Source organism: Polyodon spathula, chromosome 18, assembly GCF_017654505.1.
Source record: "Polyodon spathula isolate WHYD16114869_AA chromosome 18, ASM1765450v1, whole genome shotgun sequence".
Taxonomy (NCBI): Eukaryota; Metazoa; Chordata; class Actinopteri; order Acipenseriformes; family Polyodontidae; genus Polyodon; species Polyodon spathula.
In genome coordinates, this window is record NC_054551.1 from 12,070,354 (window position 1) to 12,090,746 (window position 20,393).

Consider the following 20,393-nt stretch of genomic DNA (forward strand, 5'->3'; position numbering starts at 1 on the left):
ATTGATACAGATACAGATTGTCACACCGTTTTCCCTTTGAGTGCAGAGTTATCTGCAGTTTACTGTATTTCATGTTTTTTTGTTTAATTTGAGAAATTGAAGACCTATGAACACCAATACAATAACCTACTTGACTAGAAAAAAAAATTTAACCAGTATTAACTGGTATTTGCTTTCGTTCCATTACGAGCCGAAAATTCCGGTTTGGTTCAGAGCCGAATCAGAATGGAAAATAATCTGGTTTGAATCCCTGTGTTTATTAACCCTTTCAAAAAGAACTACAGCTGACAGTCTGTTTAAAACTCAAAGTGTGTACTTGAGGCGAGAACATGAGGAGAGTTTTATACAGGCAGGGGAGCACTGGGTGCGGGGGAATGCGGAGGAGGACGCGGGAGTGCAAGTAAGCGCAGGGGATTGTCCCGGCTGTATGAAGCTCTCATTCTTCATTCTTCATTGTTCAGGACAGCATTGCATTGGCTCTGGTGCTCCTGTTTTTCAGGAGGGCAAAACCTCACCACACCACAATATCCCCTGCTGGCCAGGCACCCCATGTGCTTAAGCAGACACCCATTAAAAAAAAAAAAAAAAAAGCATTTGCAAGTTCCCAGCTACAGTATTTTTCTTCTAATGTTTACATCTGTAAATTCCAGCAAACCTGATACACATTATAACATCTGCTATATTTCATTGAACAGACAGTTATTTTGTTGCAATACCAGAATAGTAAAGTTGTGAAACTGTACTGTAGCCCACTGTTAAATGTGGAATGAAGCTGGAAAGTCACTGCAGAAAGAGGGAAGAAAGACATGTGCACATGGAAGCACATTCTCAGGACTCCTCCTACTAGTGTTTTCACCTGCAAGCGTATAGTGCTGGCAGTTGCATTTCAGGGTTCACAAGAAACGCATCGCTTTACATTTGCTATGTCCCATGTTGTCTGTATCCCAGCATTATATTTTTAAAAATATTGCTGATTCTTCTGACATTTTTAATCATACTTGTAAAAGGGATGCTCTGTAACAGTTTAAAGCAATGACAGGGGCTACTGCACGATTTGCTATTGAATAAAGATTACTAACCTCCAAAAAAACTTGTGGTTGTCCTAACTTTTTTGTTCCTGCACAACATGGTACAACATGAGTTTGTTGTAAATCTGTCCATTATAAGTGTTTAAAACAACTAAAAACAACAACAATTCTTTGCAAATTATGGCAAAAAAAATAGCTTAAGCAAGCCAGGTTCAGATGAGCAGATCAGTGCCATGTGCGGGGTCCTTGCTGTGTTCATCCTGCAGTTAAAAGCTGTGTTTCTTTCTCCCAGTGACCCGTCTGGAGGAGCGCGAGTCTGAGATGAAGAAAGATTACAACACCCTCCACCAGAGACACACCGAGGTACCGGGGCAGTACAGTAGGGAGCTAGTGTACACACGGGAGTTCAGAGTGCAATCAGGGCTATATAGTAGGGTATGGACTGCGATAGAAAGTTGTAGTTTAATTTGCAATAGGGAGGCTATTCATAGGGTTTGAATAGTTAGAGCTATACATAGACGTGCAGATTGCACTGTAGAGCTGTACAATGTGACAATGTGAAAAATCAAGCAACACTAAGACAAATAACATTTAGCTAGAGAATAAAGATTGTATTTTTAATGTGTGTAGTTTTCTTTTATGCAACATGTTCTAATTTACTCAGATTTACTGTTAAGATAGATGTAGTAAAACCTTTTTTCTTAGAAAAGTAAAACATGTTTGCAAGCCATGCTTAAAGTTGGTATAGAACTTACTTGATCACCTGGAGGATGACATTGTCCCCACCCCTTCAAGGATTCTTTCCTTTTACCAACTAGCTGGTGAAATGACCCAGGAAGTATAAACAGAAACTAAGGACTTTATTTAACCTAAAGTAGTACAGTTATCATGTGTCAAACTGAGAATACATGTTGTAACAAGCTATAGCCAAGTCTTAATTCATGCTTCTGCAACATTATATCCATGCTTCTCTCCACAGATGATCCAGACATATGTGGAACACATTGAGAGGTCCAAGATGCAGGTTGGAATTAACAGCCAGACTGACGGAGTTGGCAGTGGAAGAACGTAAGAAACAAGGGCTTTCATTCTTATTTCATTATTGGTATTTATTCTCTGGACTGTTTGTGGGAGAAACCCTGACAACAGTTCTATATATTCTGACAAAAAATGGAATGTGATTTCCCTAATTGGACATTTCAAATTGGGGGAAATTAAATAAAATTAAATAAAAATAATAATTGATAATAGTAATAATAGTTACTCTAAATTCATAAAAATAAAAAAAATAAAAAATGAGAATAACATTATAAGCCATTCTTTTTCAATGTTTCCACTATTCTCCAAAAGATGGGAATAATTGTGATTTTTAAGAGGTTGATAAGACAATGGCTTTTTTTTTTGTCTTAAAATGTTGTCATCGCCAATGGTTTTTACCCCAGTTTTCTCCCCAATTTGGAATGGCCAATTACTATATTTATTATCCCTTTTCACCGCTGCAACCCCCCCGGCGAATCTGGCAACGGAGGCTGAAAGACGCGTCCTCCGAACCCTGCTCCTGCCAATCCATCATTTTTTGCACTGTGGATCCGCAGCGAAGCCACCAGACCTGTACTGCTGGAGGACAACACAGGCACCCTATCAGCCACAGGGGTCACTGGTGCGCAGTTAATGATGATGAGAAAATAATAAAAATAAAATTAACAAAACATGGCCTTATGAGAGCCATCGGCTATTTAAGAATGCAATCAATTCTCTTTATGACAAAGTGACCAGCAAAAACACTTTTCAGCAATTCTTATTGTCAAAAGTCTATGCTGTAGCTGTACCTTGGACTGCTGTAGAATAATAATGCGTTGTACAATAATACTGATAGACTGTGGAGCCGACGCCAGCCGTCCATCATATTTGGTAAACGGCAAGCTAAGCCAGAAAATATTGGTGCCGCCGCAAGACTTTAAATGGCCAACCACTGGCAGATTTTTTCAACTAAACATTTGAACTGACCCTGACTGGGTGCTGCTACTGGTTGTTAGGACCACCTGCTCTTTCCAGCTTCTACTAACATCCTATTGGTTTCCATTAACTGTACCTTCACTTTGTATTTGTTTCAGAAGAGGGGAAAAAAGTCCAGATCAGACATTAATAAACAATACCGGCTGATATGCTGCTTGTAATTTACAGATTGATTTTAAAACGTTGAACAACTATTTTAGACATTGCATCTAATTTTTTCACACGGTTATTCTGTCATTATCCTCTTATCCAAATCAATTGATTCTTACCGCTTGTAAATGACTTGAAATGCATACATGTATTTGTGCTGTAAGGGATGTATGTTTAAATATATTGCCGATTCCTTTGGAATTTTTAATCAAGTTTTCAACAAATATAGAAATTACCTGGGCAATACCTTTCTCACCATTTACTCGGGATCTTTTCACCAGGAAAATAAAAATGTCTTCTAAGATCGCAGTGTATGCTGGTTTTCTGTTTCCAAAATATGCCACTGATTTTAATCATCAGCGTTGTTGAGAAAAGTAATTCCCTAGTTAATTTACCTATGATATGATAAACAAATATCATCACAATCCTATGCGTGATATTTTTTTGATATTTATAAATTCTGTTTTTAAAAAAAAAAAAAAATGTATTAGTCGCCAATTCTTTTTTTTTTCATCATTTTCTCCCAATTTAGAATAGCTATAAAATAGGCTCAGCTCACCGCTACCATCCTACGCTGACTCCTCCGAAGTGTATGCCATCAACCACTGCTTCTTTTAGCACTGCAGACCCACCATGCAGCCACCTGAGAGCTACAGCGTTGGAGGACAACGCAGCTCTGGGCAGCTTACAGGCAAGCCCGGAGGCGCATGGTCAGACTACAGGGGTAGCTGGTGCGCGGTGAGCCAGAACACTGTCAGATTTTTCGCACGTACTCTTTTTATTGATATATATACTCTGAGCATACTTTTAAACTCAGGGGAGAAGTTCAAGGAGGACAGAGATGTTTTAAACTCCTGTAATGGTTTTGTTTGTGCACTGGGCGGGCTATATGTTTAGACAAGTTTTTAATATTCAGGAAAATCACACCAACTCAATTAATTTGAAGTTTTATGAATCCGAGCAGTGTTACTACTCTTTCGCAGGATAAGAAGAGGAGAACGGTAGTTTGTGTGTGATGCAGTTTTTTTTCTTAATGAAAAATATTACGGTTTGATTTCTGTAAAAAATTAAATATATCCTACTTGGTTATTTATTTATTTTCTCACTGTAATTTACCTGCTTGTTTGTAATTTCTCTGTAAGAGAAACTGAAACTAAATCTTCTAATAGATAGTAAGCACTTTTTAAAAGAAAATTAATTGTACAGGACTGAGTACAATTCCAATTGAATAATAAACAAAACAACTAAACCCCTTACAAGAAGATATTTTCGGCCAGCTTTCGGGTAGCACTTAGAGTGATCGGCAAAGCTCTAAGTTCCTCTTAGTTTAAGTTTTTACCATCCAAGCTGAGGACGAAGTAAACAGACAGCTCTTGTTTTATCCCCTGCTGTGCTGGCACTGAAATCTGCTGGAAAAAACAAAACAAAACAAAAAGACTGGACTGCTGTGCTGTTAGTAGTTCATCTTGGTTATCTGTTGGGATAGTACCATAAAATAAAATGTGTTTACTAAGGTTTGTGTACATTAGTTTGTATTACACGGTGGTTTGAGGCTGTAGTCTGTTTGGGGGCGTCACATGTACATAGCCAGAGTTGCGTGTCTCTATTTTTTGAACAGGGGTAGAAAAAAATACCTTTATGTTTCTTTATTGAGAGCGGCGTTTATTTGAGGACGATGTCTATTAAAAAGCTGACGTCTGAGTGAGGCGTTAATTTAATGGCAGCGTTAATTCGAAGTAATATTGTGTGTGTGTGTGTGTGTGTGTGTGTGTGTGTATACACACACACACAGTGCCATGAAAAAGTATTTGCCCCCTGTCTAATTTTCTGCATTTTTTCAAATTTTTCACATTGAATTTGTCAGATCTTTTTGTGGGTTGTAGTAGTATATAGAGGGAGTCTGAGGTTAAAAATGACACCAAAGTTTGGTGGTGCTTTCATTTGTTTGGTGTGCAAGGTAATCAAACATGCAATCTTCAGGTGTGAAAAAGTTATTGCCCCCCTAGTTAACTCAACCCAGTTAAAGGGACAGTTAGGGTCGGCTGTTTGAATACTTTGGTTAGCAATCAGGCCTGATTTGGGCCAGCCCTGCCCAATATGAATCTGACTAACTTTGGCCATTACCATCAGAGTGAAGTTTACAAACCGCTAACCAAGATCATGCAGCAGTCTCTTGACACAGGGGTGGTACCGTAGTAAACAGGGGTGGTACCGTTGCAAACGTAGTACCGATCCACAAAAAGGGAAACAAAACTGAACCAGGTAACTACAGACCAGTAAGCCTGACTTCTATTATATGCAAACTTATGGAAACTATAATAAGATCCAAAATGGAAAATTACCTATATGGTAACAGGGTCCTGGGAGACAGTCAACATGGTTTTAGGAAAGGGAGATCGTGTCTAACTAACTTGCTTGATTTTTTTGAGGATGCAACATCGATCATGGATAATTGCAAAGCATATGACATGGTTAATTTAGATTTCCAGAAAGCTTTTGACAAAGTCCCGCACGCAAGATTAATTCTCAAACTGAACGCAGTAGGGATTCAAGGAAACACATGTACGTGGATTAGGGAGTGGATAACATATAGAAAACAGAAAGTACTGTGTGACAGGCTGGTGAGTGGATAGAGGCCCAGAGACAGTCTGCAGTTCAAAAAAATATATACTTTTATTATAAATAAACACAAAATAAAAGTGCACAAGGGCAAAATAAAGGGATTTAAACACAAAAAAAAACAGTACAAAAAACAAACTTACAAAAATAAAGGTTTCCAGGCTGGGCAATGCCTTCACTGGATGTAGAATTCACAAATCACCACAAACACCAACCTGCTTCCTCCGCTCCCTCCTCCCAAATGAGAAGCAGAGGCCTCCTTATATCAGGTGGCTGGGTGCTGATTGATCGTTAATTAACCTTATCAACTAATCAACCGCAGCCACCTGAACATAATAAACCCAGGCAGGTAGGGGAAATTAACCCCATCCCTGCCAATTTAAAAAGGGCAGAGCTTTGCTCTGCCACACACCTCCCCCCATGTACAACGTACACCGGCTGCAATCGGCCAACTGGGAGTCCAATTATGTCCCTTGGGTCTATGGCCAAGTAATTAACCACCATGAGGGCAACCTCTGGGAAGGACTCCGGGTGGTGTTGTTCCTCCCACTGTTCCCACCTCTCCCCATCTCAACGCCACAGCGTGTTGATGACTATGGGGAGATCGTGGACGAGGTCTGCCTCAGGGTGCATCAACCAGTCCCAGATCTCCTGGGAAGGTGGTGTAGGTGGTGGTGCAGCAGGTAGTGGGGTGGCCCCTGATGCCACAGCGGGATGAATCGTGGACTGCACCTCTTCCTGGGCGGTGGTGGTTGTAGGGGCATCCTGCCCAGTTGTGGCCGTCCTCCTCACACCGGACGCACCAGTTTTCCAGTGGCACATCTGGGCAGGACCGCCAACGATGATCCTCCTTCCCACACCAGGAACACCAGGGGAAGAGGCTGGCTGGGTCCTCCAGCGGCAGCTGCAGCAGCTTACATTTCTTCAGCTGCTGCTTTTCCTGCCTTTGCCGCTGTCTGCTCTTCTTTCCCATAATCCAAAAAAAAAAAATAATAATAATTCTCCCAAAAATCCCCCCCCCCCCCCCCCAAAAAAAAATAAAAAAATAATACTGCTCTGAGCCTCTAGGTGGCACTATCCCACCAGAGACAGTCTGCAGTTCAAAAAAATATACTTTTATTATAAATAAACACAAAATAAAAGTGCCCAAGGGCAAAATAAAGGGATTTAAACACACAAAAAAAACAGTACAAAAAACAAACTTACAAAAATAAAGGTTTCCAGGCTGGGCAATGCCTTCACTGGATGTAGACACCACAAACACCAACCTGCTTCCTCAGCTCCCTCCTCCCAAATGAGAAGCAGAGGCCTCCTTTTATGTCAGGTGGCTGGGCGCTGATTGATCGTTAATTAACCTTATCTACTAATCAACAGCAGCCACCTGAACATAATAAACCCAGGCAGGTAGGGGAAATTAACCCCATCCCTGCCAATTTAAAAAGGGCTTTGCTCTGCCACATACTGATTAGAGGAAAAACCTCTGAATGGAGTGTGGTAACCAGTGGTGTACCACAGTGATCAGTATTAGGTCCTCTGCTATTTCTAATCTAATGATTTAAATTCTGGTATAGTAAGCAAACTTGTTAAATTTGCAGACGACACAAAAATAGGAGGAGTGGCAAACACTGTTGCAGCAGCAAAGGTCATTCATAATGATCTGGACAAGATTCAGAACTGGGCAGACACATGGCAAATGACATTTAATAGAGAAAAGTGTAAGGTACTGCACGCAGGAAATAAAAATGTACATTATAAATATCATATGGGAGATACTGAAATTGGAGAAGGAATCAATGAAAAAGACCTAGGAGTTTTTGTTGACTCAGAAATGTCTTCATCTGGACAATGTGGGGAAGCTATTAAAAAAAGCTAACAAGATGCTCGGATCCATTGTGAAAAGTGTTGAATTTAAATCAAGGGAAGTAATGTTAAAAATGTACAATGCACTAGTAAGACCTCATCTTGAATATTGTGTGCAGTTCTGGTCACTTCGCTATAAAAAAGATATTGCTGCTCTAGAAAGAGTGCAAAGAAGAGCGACCAGAATTATTCCGGGCTTAAAAGGCATGTCATATGCAGAGAGGCTAAAAGAATTGAATCTGTTCAGTCTTGAACAAAGAAGACTACGTGGCGACCTAATTCAAGCATTCAAAATTCTAAAAGGTATTGACAATGTCGACCCAAGGGACTTTTTCGACCTGAAAAAAGAAACAAGGACCAGGGGTCACAAATGGAGATTAGACAAAGGGGCATTCAGAACAGAAAATAGGAGGCACTTTTTTACACAGAGAATCGTGAGGGTCTGGAATCAACTCCCCAGTAATGTTGTTGAAGCTGACACCCTGAGATCCTTCAAAAAGCTACTTGATGAGATTCTGGGATCAATAAGCTACTAACAACCAAACGAGCAAGATGGGCCGAATGGCCTCCTCTCGCTTGTAAACTTTCTTATGTTCTTATGTTCTTAAGTTGTCACACACAGGTTCTAGAGGCACATCATGCCACGATCAAAAGGAATTCTTGAAGACCTCTGTAAGAAAAGTTGTTGATACCTGCCAGTCTGGAAAGGGTTACAAAGCCATTTGTAAGGCTCTGGGGCTCCACCAAACCACAGTCAGAGCCATATTGTCCAAATGGAGAAAGTTTGGGACAGTAGTGAATCCTCCCAGGAGTGGCCGTCCTGCCAGAATTTATCCAAGATCAAGGCGTAAAATCATCCAGGAAGTCACAAAGAACCCTAGCACAACGTCCAGGGATCTGCAGGCCTCTCTCGCCTCGGTTAAGGTCAGTGTTCATGACTCCACCATCAGAAAGACACTGGGCAAAAATGGGATTCATGGCAGAGTAGCAAGGCGGAAACCACTGCTCACTAAGAAGAACATGAATGCTCGTCTCAAGTTTGCCAAAAAGCACCTGGATGATCCTCAAGAGTTCTGGAACAATATTCTATGGATAAATGAGTCAAGTGGAACTTTTTGGCCAACATGGGCCCCGTTATGTCTGGCGAAAACCAAACACTGCATTCCACAGTAAGAACCTCATACCAACTGTCAGGCATGGTGATGGCAGTGTCATGATTTGGGGATGCTTTGTTGCATCAGGACCTGGACGACTTGCCATCATTGAAGGAACTATGATTTCTGCAGGAGAATGTCAGCCCATCTGTCCGTGAGCTGTAGCACAAGCAAGTCTACATCAGAATGGTTGAAGAACAAGAAATTTAAAGTTTTGGAATGGCCTAGTCAAAGTCCAGACCTAAACCCCACTGAGATGTTGTGGCATGACCTGAAACGAGCATTATGCTCGAAAACCCACAAATGTCACTGAGTTGAAGCAGTTCTGCATGAAGGAGTAGGCCAAAGCTCCTCCACGGCGCTGTGAGAGACTGATCAGTAACTAGGAAGCGTTTGGTTGCAGTTATTGCTGCTAAAGGTGGCGTAACCAGTTATTGTGTCTAAGGGGGCGATTACTTTTTCATACGGCGGCATTGGGTGTTACATAACTTTCTTTAATAAATAAATGAAATAAGTATCAGTTTTGTTTTATTTGTTCACTCAGGGTCCCTTTTATCTAATATTAGATTTTGGTTGAATATCTGATAACATTCAGTGTCAAAAAATGCAGAAAATCAGACAGGGGGCATATACTTTTTCAATATACCATTTGTAATTCGGTAATATGAGAGAATTGGTCAGAGGTCTGATTACTTTTGTAAGGCACTGTGTGTGTGTATATATATATATATATATATATATATATATATATATATATATATATATATATATATATATATATATATATATATATATACAGTGCCTTGCAAAAGTATTCAGACCCCTGACCAATTCTCTCATATTACCGAATTACAAATGGTACATTGAAATTTCGTTCTGTTTGATATTTTATTTTTAAACACTGAAACTCAGAATCAGTTATTGTAAGGTGACATTGGTTTTATGTTGGGAAATATTTTTAAGAAAAATAAAAAACTGAAATATCTTGCTTGCATAAGTATTCAACCCCTGTGCTGTGGAAGCTCCCAGTTTGCACCGATGAAAGAAATTGCCCTAACGAGGACACAATTACCTTACCATTGGCCTCCACCTGTGAACCATTAAAGTTGCTGTCACATTTTCTGGATAAAAACCCCACTGTTGAAGGATCATTGGTAAGGCTGTGAATCTGAAGGAAAATGAAGACCAAAGAGCATTCTACAGAAGTTAGAGATAAAGTAATACAAATGCATAGATTAGGGAAAGGGTACAAAATAATATCCAAGTGTTTGGATATTCCAGTGAGCACAGTTGGATCAATAATTAGGAAGTGGAAGCTGCATCACACCACCCAGGCACTACCAAGAAAAGGCCGTCCCTCAAAACTCAGCACTCAAACAAGAAGGAGACTTGTGAGAGAAGCCACAGAGAGGCCAACAATCACTTTGAAGGAGCTACAGAGTTCAGTGGCTGGGAGTGGAGTAATGGTGCACCAGTCAACCATATCAAGAGCTCTGCATAACACTGTCCTGTATGGGAGGGTGGCAAGAAAGAAGCCATTATTCAAAAAGTACCATTTGAAAGCCCGTCTGGAGTTTGCCAGAAAGCATGAGAGTGACCCAGTTGTGATGTGGGAAAAGGTTTTTGTGGTCAGATGAGACCAAGATAGAGCTTTTTGGCCAAAACTCAAAGCGCTATGTGTGGTGCAAACCTAACCCTGCCCATGCCTCAAGACACACCATCCCTACAGTGAAGTATGGTGCTGGCAGCATCATGCTGTGGGATTGCTTCTCATCAGCAGGGACTGGGCATCTTGTTACAATTGAAGGAAGAATGGATGGAGCAAAATACAGGAATATACTGCAAGAGAATCTGCTTCAGTTCGCTAACAAACTGAAGCTTGGGAGGAAATTCACCTTTCAGCAGGACAAAAATCCCAAGCACAAGGGCAAAGCAACATTGGAGTGGCTCAAGATCAAAAAGGTGAATGTCCTACAATGGCCCAGTCAAAGTCCTGATCTCAATTCCATTGCCAAAATCACTCCGACACAGTGTGCAAAGCTGGTACATACTTACCCCGCAGGATATTTCAGTTTTTTATTTTTCTTAAAAATATTTCCCAACATAAAACCAATGTCACCTTACAATAATTGATTCTGAGTTTCAGTGTTTAAAAATAAAATATCAAACAGAACGAAATTTCAATGTACCATTTGTAATTCGGTAATATGAGAGAATTGGTCAGGGGTCTGAATACTTTTGCAAGGCACTGTATATATATATATATATATATATATATATATATATATATATATATATATATATATATATATATATATATATATATATATATATATATATATAGTGCCTTGAAAAAGTATTCGGCCCCATTTGGTAATTTCTCAGAGTCTAATCTTAAACTTTATCTAACAAAATTTTCACACTGATCTACAAAGCCTTGAGCACCATGTCAAATCAAAAGTAAAATTCCAAAAGCTTTCAAGAATTTACTAAAAATGAAAAACGGAAATTATCAGATTAAAAAAGTATTCATACCCTTTGTAATTGCAAGCCTAAATTTGCTCAGGTGTAATATATTACCTCAACAAGTCACACAATTTGTTGATGTACTCCACCTGTGTAAGAAATTAGTGGATCACCTGCTTTAAATTAATCTGTGAGGATAAATACTGCTCTCTCTGTATGGTCCCACAGTATATAGTATAAATACAATAAATAAATCATAATGCACAAACACACGGCTTTCACCCTGTTTACTTGCCAAGGCTAGTGTTTTAATTAATATGAAACTCATTTTTTTACCCGATACAATAGACACCTGGACCGGTATCTCTTCAGATAATACAAAAAAGTGTACATCCTAATTTTTATAACTAAGCTCTCATTATTTTCTTATAATATTATGAGATACGTACTCCTGTCTTAAAGCACCTTCCCTTGGTTATCATTCAAGGCCGACAGATCCCACTTTCAAGAGCCAACACCGAATCCTGCTTTGAGATGCCAAAGACCAAGCCTTATCTTTTGAAAGTCTAATGCCCTTCCAGACCAACATCTACAGAAAAACTGCAGACCCCAAAATTATTTATTTCACAATCAAACACAGCCTTTTCTGCAAATGATTACCTCTGTTCATTACTGCAGTAAAACATTTAAATAAACTAAACATGTATGTTATTTGGTTTAATTGATATTGTAATGTCTAAAAGACACTTTTTGTTTAGTTGGAGAAATTGAACTTATTCTTAAATTGATTAAATTAAATGAACATTATTTCAAATGTGTTTTAACAATATATTTACAATATTGTCAACGGCATGCTTCTGTTGTAATAACTTTTACTATGTTCTTTCAACAGTTTAACTTTAAATGGCATTATAAGATGTATTTCTAATTGAGTTACTTTAGTAAAACAGTTGCTCCTAGAATTGGTTATATTATTTTACTCCTTTGATCCAGTTAGTCCAGGTCCAGTTAGTTATATGTAAATATAGGCCACTGTTAACATATTCGAATGGTATAGTGTTATAGTGACTGAACTAAGTCTGACCACCTTCACTGTTCATACAAAATCCAGTCAAAGCAGGTTTTAAAACAACCTTTGCTTTTGCCAATTTTAGGGTTGATTAATATGAAACACTGCTGTAAGCATTTTTCAATACTCATTATTTCAAACCAATATCCAACTTAACGGTTTAACACATCCTACGCTTTCCATTCCCATCTCTTCCTGCGAGCTTCGAATTAATTTCTGTTATATATAGAAAATTATTATTGTAAGATAAACACCTATCTTCTGTTATCCGAAAGGTTTTTCCGTTTGTTAATAATAACGAGATCATCCTTTATTGACTGTTAAATCGCTGACCCTCAAAAATCCCCGCTTCATCGGCCAAAACCAATGAGTCATTTTCAACACTGCCTGAACTACAAGAAGGTCAGAACGAGGTTACAAATCTATTCACTGTATATGTAAAGTTACAGTTTATACTTTAAATGATTGTATAACATATAGTTCTAATTTAGATGTGTCAATATAGCAATCTCTTATAAACTGCAATTCTATTTTACTTCATTGACATACACAGAAGGCAAGAGGCTAATTTTTAATCATTAATATTAATTGAATATTTAAACTTAGGACTGCTCATACATTTACTTAATGTTATTATATTAGTTTTCTTATTGATTTTAATACTTTTTTCTTTTTTAATCAAACCTAGTTCTATTGCTTCTAGCGTATTAACTGTGCTCTGTAGATTCTGATATTCTGCTCTCGGAGGATCAGAATGTTTTGAGACAGAGTCCAATTAAAAAAGATGCTTTTGCTGATAAGGGAGGTTTGGAACTTACAGCAGGCCAGTCTGACCTTCAATGCAATGAACTTCTCCACACATTCCTTACACATATCTGCTAATAAAATTTTCTACTGGTTGTATATTCTTTAAAACACATTAGTCATTACAATATTTGTTTCAGTTTCACAAATGTTCAATTTGTATCCCAAAGATCAGCCTGCTTCCAGTAGCTGTGGCAGTCTTGGGTCAGTTTCTGCTCACAAGTGTGGGTGACAGTCTTTAAAAGCCTGATACCTGCAAAAACTTATAACTTGTTAGCTGCGCTCCCATTTCTACATTCTCATTCCCGTCTTCAGTGGTCAAACACATTTTAGCTGAATCTGGGTCCATCAAAGAATCACACACCCTTGCAACCAAGGCCTTCCATGCAAAAAGATCTAATGACTTACAGCACAAAAGGGATGTGCCAGAACCATCTGCAACAACACCGAAGCCAAACTAAGTCCTCCCCTCGGGGTGGCGCTTGGCCAGTTGTGTGCTGCCCCCTGAGAGTTCCCGTCCATGGTCAGCAGTGGAATAGCATGGACTTGAACTGGAGACGTCCAGGCTATAGGGCACATTCTGCACTCCACGCGGAGCACCTTTACTGGATGCGCCACTCGGGAGCCCTCCAAATTCTGTTTTTTGCTGAGTACACACATGGTCAGTTTTTTACAAGTAATACATTTCTGCTTTTAAATATAAACAGTGATCTTGCTTTAACCTCATAATTGTGCCCTGAGTTCTATGTACAAATCTGTACAAAGGATAATATGTACTGGACAAATTTGTAACTGATTTATTAACTTATAAGTGATTTATAATATCTAACCTTGGGCAAGGATTTATCTGACAGTATAAGGTTGTCCTCAGTAACGTAGCACACTTTTCAGATTGCATTTCTAGCTAGTGTGACTACTAGATTCATATCCTGCTATTTCACAAACACCTGATCGATGTTGTAACTGTGAAGCAACAGCTTTCTCCCTCAAACTGTGGTTCCCAGGTCCTGTCCTCTGCAAAATAACAGGGAGGGGTTTGTTTTAAGGCTAATCCTCAAACAAACACGGTTCACATCACAAAACTAGCACCCAATTTGGCACAATTGGCAGTGTCTGTTTGAGAGAGGCACGTGACTGAATGGGTAATTTGTGTCAGGAGTGAAGTAAAGAATGGGGGACATTTTACAAAAGCAGGAAAAGGATGCCTTTTGTATGTTTTTTGTTTTTTTTCAGTTTATAGTTGTTAAAAGAAGCTTAAGAAATTCAGTCACAAGCATTTTGACAGTCATTTAGTATTTCTAAATGTAACACTGTTGAGTGTTGAATAGTTATGGATGACAACTGAAATGTTCCCTTCATTTGATTTTGTTTCTAATGTGAACCAAGATTTCAAGATGTCCCCCGTTGAGCAACGCACGTGAGAATGAGAACGAAAAGTGGTCGATCTCAAAACTTAAATAATGAAGTTCACCCAGGAGGCTGTTAGAACCGGACAAGCTGACCAAATATCCACTGTGTTTTCCATGGAGGACACAGGGGTGTGCAATTTGTGAAAAAAAAAAAAAAAACTGTCCAGGGACAAAATGCTAGAAAAATCTACTTGTCCTTAAAAAATTATTTCCCTGCACTACTAAATAAATATATAAATCAATTAATACATAGACAGATTGCCATGAGATTAACAGATACAGTGCCGAAAAAAAGTTTGTGAACCCCATTGATAATTATGGAAATTCCAGAGTTTTACCATGATAGCCTTCTTGAATCAAAGCCAATCTTTTCTTAAATATTCAATAGGGTTTATATTAAACAATTCCATGTCCTTTTGAAACAAAGTGATGCATGAATTAGAGAAAAAATGAGTAATTAAGATTCAGGGTATGTTAAAAAGTAAGTGAACCTCTGGTTTTATCAGCTCAATTAAGGGGATAATTAGAATCAGGTGTTTAAATAATTAGGTAGATCTTCAGGGGTGAGTTTGGGAAGCCCCACCCTATATAAAGATCAGAAACCAGTTACTGAATCTAAAGGTTCACATACTTTTTCACACATGGATATTGAATGTTTAATAATTTGTGGATAAGTTAATGTTGAAAAAGTATCAAATTTCTGTGTCATTTGTTAATAAGGTTATCTTTATCTAGTGTTAGGACTTAGATTAAGATCTAATAACATTTTAGGTTTGAAATATGTGAAATATGTGAAAATCCTAAGGGGTTCACAAACTTTTTCTCGGCACTGTAAATAAAATATTGTACACATAGTCTCATGTATAAGCATTTCATTTCTATCATTATAAACATATTTGTCAACCTTCATGTTTTAATTTGTCCAATGGGCAAAGTGTAATGGCAAAACTTGTTGTCCATCACACAAATCTTGTAATCTTGTTGAACCTCACACAAATCTTGTCCCTCAGACAAAACTTGTTATTCCTCACACAAATCTTGTTTCCTTCATATAACACTTGATGTCCTTCACATAAATCTTGTCCCTCACACAAATCTTGTTTCGTTCATATAAAACTTGTTGACCCTCAGAAAAATCTTGTTGTCTCTCACATAAAACTTGTTCCTCAGACAAATCTTGTTGTTTCCCACACAAATCTTGTCCCTCACACAAATATTGTTGTTCTCCACACAAATCTTGTCCCTCACACAAAACTTGTTGTCCCAATGTCGGGCAATATGAATTGCACACCCCTGAGGACATCTTCAAATCTCTGCTCTAAGCCGCTTGTCTCATAGAAGCAATGTGAAAGCCAGCCTTAATTTTCTATGAAGGGCATATGGTCAACCATGAACTGGCATAAAATCTATTTTTCCAGAAGTGATGTGTTTGTGGGAGCAGGACTGGGAACCCCAGTATTGTGCTTTGCGTGGTGTGTGCTGACTTTGTATGATCTGTAACTGTGCTTTTCTTGTCTTGCTGTCTGTGCTGCTGTGTCTTGGCTGTGTTGTGTGTCACTGCAGTCAGCACCACAAGTGGAGGATAAGGTAAATCCATTCAAGCATTTACAGCCCGTACCCCCCCCCCCCCCCCCCCCCCCCTTTACTGCATACCTCAAGTGGTACAGTCTGGAGTCGATGTCATTTTTGTCAACTGGGACAGTCCATTTTAATATCTGTTTATGTATGCGTGTGCTTCACTATTTCTGAATTGGCGCAACCTAAATGTAAAGAAGCCCACATTTCTGTCTTGACAGGAATGTCAGTTTCCATAGCTTATTTGCATTATTTTCCAGAAGTGGGATGGTGTGGTCCATGCTAGTGGCTGAACAAAAGAAAACACTATATGTAAATTATCTCCTTTCTTCTGTCCTAAGTCTGGTTTCCAACAGTCTTCTGGTTTCTGTGCTGCACCTAAAGTATTGCTTAGTGTAACTATAATAATTTGTATAACATTTGTAGTCCTGCTGATAGTGAATAAAACATTTAACAGGGAGACAAAGCTTAATCCATGTCAGGGATTATATTTGCTTAATAAATTAATCAGCCATTTATTTACACCAAATATCATGCTATATGTTGCAGTTTCCATGTGTTCTTGTCTAACCGATGCAAGTGACCTAACTAGATCCATGTTCATTCCATTTTGTAATGCAAGAACACACTGGGGCCTCAGTGAAACAGTGCTGCCCTTCTCTGGGAGTGGTTATCAGAAATTGCATTGATCCAGAAAGTGTGTTATGTTGTAGATCTTTCTGCACAGTAAACGTGGTGTTGTAATTGTAACTAGCAAACAAAACAATTCTATAAATCCTGTTTTGCACTTCTATCAGCCACATTGGTCTCAAATGTGCAAACATATATTTTCTGTTTAAAATATGACATATGGTACTTTTCTCAGGTATCTGTTTGTACTTCCTGGGTTACTGGCTGAAAGCATGTCAGTGAATAGGGGAAGCAACTGGTTGGTTAATGACCAGAAAATAAATAAATAAATAAATAAAAAACATTTTCACCCTCAGTTTCAGTTTCACTCTCCAGGTGACCAAGCAAGTTTGGCACTAACTGAAAACAAGACTTGAACAAGTTTTCTTTAACCAAGTGTAGTACCAGATATCATGTTTTAAAGTAAAAATACTGCACATTTGAGATTTATGTAACAAATGAAATGGCACAACAGATTTATGGAATTATTTTGTTAGCTGTCACTTTTATCATTTATAAGAACCCCTTTATTTAAAGCGGCTGTAACCAGCAATCTTAGGTGTGTATTTTTCCAGATTTAAAGCTAATATTTAACTTGTGACATAGCAAACGTATGTATAAAAGCTATATTAGGAATGGCACCTTTTAAAAATACTCTTCTTATGTTCTTATAAGAATATAAGAACATTTACGAACGAGAGGAGGCCAATTTGTCTATCAGTGCTCGTCCGGTTCCAAGTAGCTGGTTGGTCTCAAATTAACTTGTGTCTTAAAGAATCCAAGTGATTCTGCCTCAACAACATGGCTAAGTAACCCATTCCATACCATCACCACTCTCTGTGAAAAGTGCATCCTTTCTTTTGTCCTAAGTCTATCTCCACTTAATTTCCAACTGTGCCCTGTGGTCCTGTTTTTTGTGCTGCACTTTGGGTAAGGTTAACTATCAACTCCTTTTAAGATTTTAAAGACTTCAGTCAAGTTCCCTTTAATTATTTTTTGTTTTAGGCGAAATAAATTAAGTTCCCTTAAATACATCCCTAACAACAGTGGTTGAGATCAGCTGGGTACCTGCCTTTTTTACAGAAAAAAAGCAGAAATATGCACTCAATTTTAATTTAATGCGTGCAAATATGTATAGCAATTTTACTGCACAGCTTGTCTGCCTCGCCTAAAACTTCCCTAACAACTACATCTCCCAGAATACAATGTATTCAGTTACTAGGGAACTAGACACAAGACAAACCAGCCCGACAAACATGATCCAATCTCCAGCTAGCCCTGTTGTCTTTGCAGCCAGTAAGAAAAAATTTGAAGCCGCACAGGTTGAAGCCGCACAGGATAAAGCATAAACACCTCAGTCCAGCTACTAATCCAACTGGATCCCCCATCAAAGCCAACCGCTAAAATAAGGTGCCTATAACATTAAACAAACTGTTTTATAACCTATTCTGGAAGGGTGGTGGGTAATTCACTGACACGCGAGACAGAACAGTTGTACTTGGAACACCGCCCAGGTGCCCAGTTTTATTCTCAGCAATTTCACTGTTTTACCCGCAGAGGGCACTGTTGTCCGTGGGCTGCCTATCAACAATGATAAACAGCACCACGGAAATACCAAAGCTGGTAAGTTAAATGAACTGCAGGCGCACTTGCAGGTGCTCAAAATAATATAGAGAACAGAAGGCGAAAAGAACAAGGGAAAATAAAACAGTAATAAAACTACAAATAAAAGGTGCTTCACTCGGCAGCGTTATCCCTGTCGCCGCTACCCGCACGACCCGGATCACCGTTTTACTCTGGCCGCTCCCTGCCTACTCTAAACAATAGTTCGGGGTCTGCCCAAGGGTTCCCCGCTGTCACTCTCTGGCTTGTTCGCTGTTCCCAGCTGGTCTCTCTGTCCTTGACCAGCGCTTCCGCACACACAGCATGTCTACAAAGGCAGACCTGAGGAAACAGCAGAGCGTTATTTTATAGGACCAACAATCTCCCAAGACACGCAGCTCAGCCATTCAGAGAGGGGGAAAGTCCACACACCCACTTTCCCACCTCCCCGTGTCACTGCCATGACTCACAGGCGGTTGTTGGACACACCAGCAGAGTCAGCGCAGATTTCTCCCTGTTACATATCCTTCCCCTCAGAATGACACCACCGGTTCATTCGAAAATCTTACACCCCCATGCCTTCCCAAGAGAAAAAGTCTGCGTTTTGATGCAACTTTCCTGCTCGGTGGACTACCCTGAAGGCATAGGGCTGCAAGGCCAAGTACCACCGTGTGATTCTGGCGTTGCTATCTTTCATCCGGTGAAGCCATGCTAAAGGGGCATGATCTGTAACCAGGGTGAAGTGTCGCCCCAGGAGGTAGTACCGGAGTGACTCGACTGCCCATTTTACTGCAAGACACTCCTTCTCGACTCCTTCTCCTATAATTTTTCTCGCGGGGAAGGAGCTTCCTGCTGATGTACAGGACTGGGTGCTCGCTTCCCCGAACCTCCTGCGACAACACTGCCCCGAGACCTGTCTCTGACACATCCGTCTGCAGGGTGAACCTCTTACCAAAATCCGGGCTGCATAGCACTGGCTTACTACACAGCCTCCGCTTCAAGGCGAGAAAGGCCTTCTGGCACGACTCCGTCCACTGAACCGTATTTGGGGCAGCCTTCCGGGTGAGGTCTGTCAAGGGAGCAGCGAGCGTAGCGAAGCTCAGGATGAATTTTCTATAATAGCCCGCTAGTCCCAAGAAAGAGCGCACCTGGGTTTTGGTTGTAGGAACCGGCCAGTCAGTCAAGGCTTTCACCTTAGCAACTCGCGGTCTGATCTGGCCTCCCCCTGCTCGATACCCCAAATACTCCGACTCACTCTTCCTAATGGCACACTTCTTTGGGTTAGCAGTGAGCGCCGCCTCCCGCAAGGATTGCAGCACCGCCGCTACCTTACACAGATGACTCGGCCAGTCCTCACTGTGGATAACCAAATCATCTGTGTAAGCAGCGGCGTACTGCTGATGGGGCCGCAAGATGCGATCCATCATCCACTGGAAAGTGGCGGGTGCTCCGTGCAACCCAAAGGACATGGTCCTAAATTGGTACAACCCGAAGGGAGTCGAAAACGCCGCCCTCTCTCTAGATTCCGGAGTGAGGGGTATCTGCCAGTACTCTTTCGTTAAATCCAGTGTCATCATAAAATGAGCTGTGCCTAGACGCCGCAGCAACTCATCTACCCGGGGCATCAGATAAGCGTCAAATTTCGATTTCTCATTGATTCGTCTGAAATCAATGCAAAATTGAGTTGACCTGTCTGGCTTATCAGCTAAAACGATTGGACTGTTCCAGTCACTTTGGGACTCTTCTATTACCCCCAGTCTCAGCATTTCGTCAATTTCCGCTTTTATTACCTGTCTTTTACGCTCAGGTATACTGTATGGCCTCTCTGGCTGCAACCAAGGGTTTAAGAGATTGATATGGTAAATGTGTTTCTCTGTCCGTCGCTCCGGCTGGCAGATCTCATAGTCCACCTTCCCAACCTGGCGTGTAACCTCAAAGGGTCCTTGCCACTTAGCTAAGAGTTTTGACTCAG

General features: G+C 39.9%; 1 protein-coding gene across 5 annotated transcripts in view; it reads left to right on the forward strand.

Annotated features, from left to right (window-relative positions):
• Positions 1-20,393, forward strand: part of LOC121330953 (C-Jun-amino-terminal kinase-interacting protein 3-like) — a 227,200-nt gene that overhangs the window by 36,379 nt on the left and 170,428 nt on the right. For 4 of the 5 annotated variants that reach the window (XM_041277960.1, XM_041277963.1, XM_041277964.1 and 1 more), the window contains exons 3-5: positions 1,321-1,391; positions 2,008-2,096; positions 16,139-16,162. In XM_041277960.1, the coding sequence (XP_041133894.1) occupies positions 1,321-1,391; positions 2,008-2,096; positions 16,139-16,162 (184 nt within the window). The remainder of the gene's footprint in view (positions 1-1,320; positions 1,392-2,007; positions 2,097-16,138; positions 16,163-20,393) is intronic. The other variant, XM_041277962.1, reaches the window with a different exon arrangement.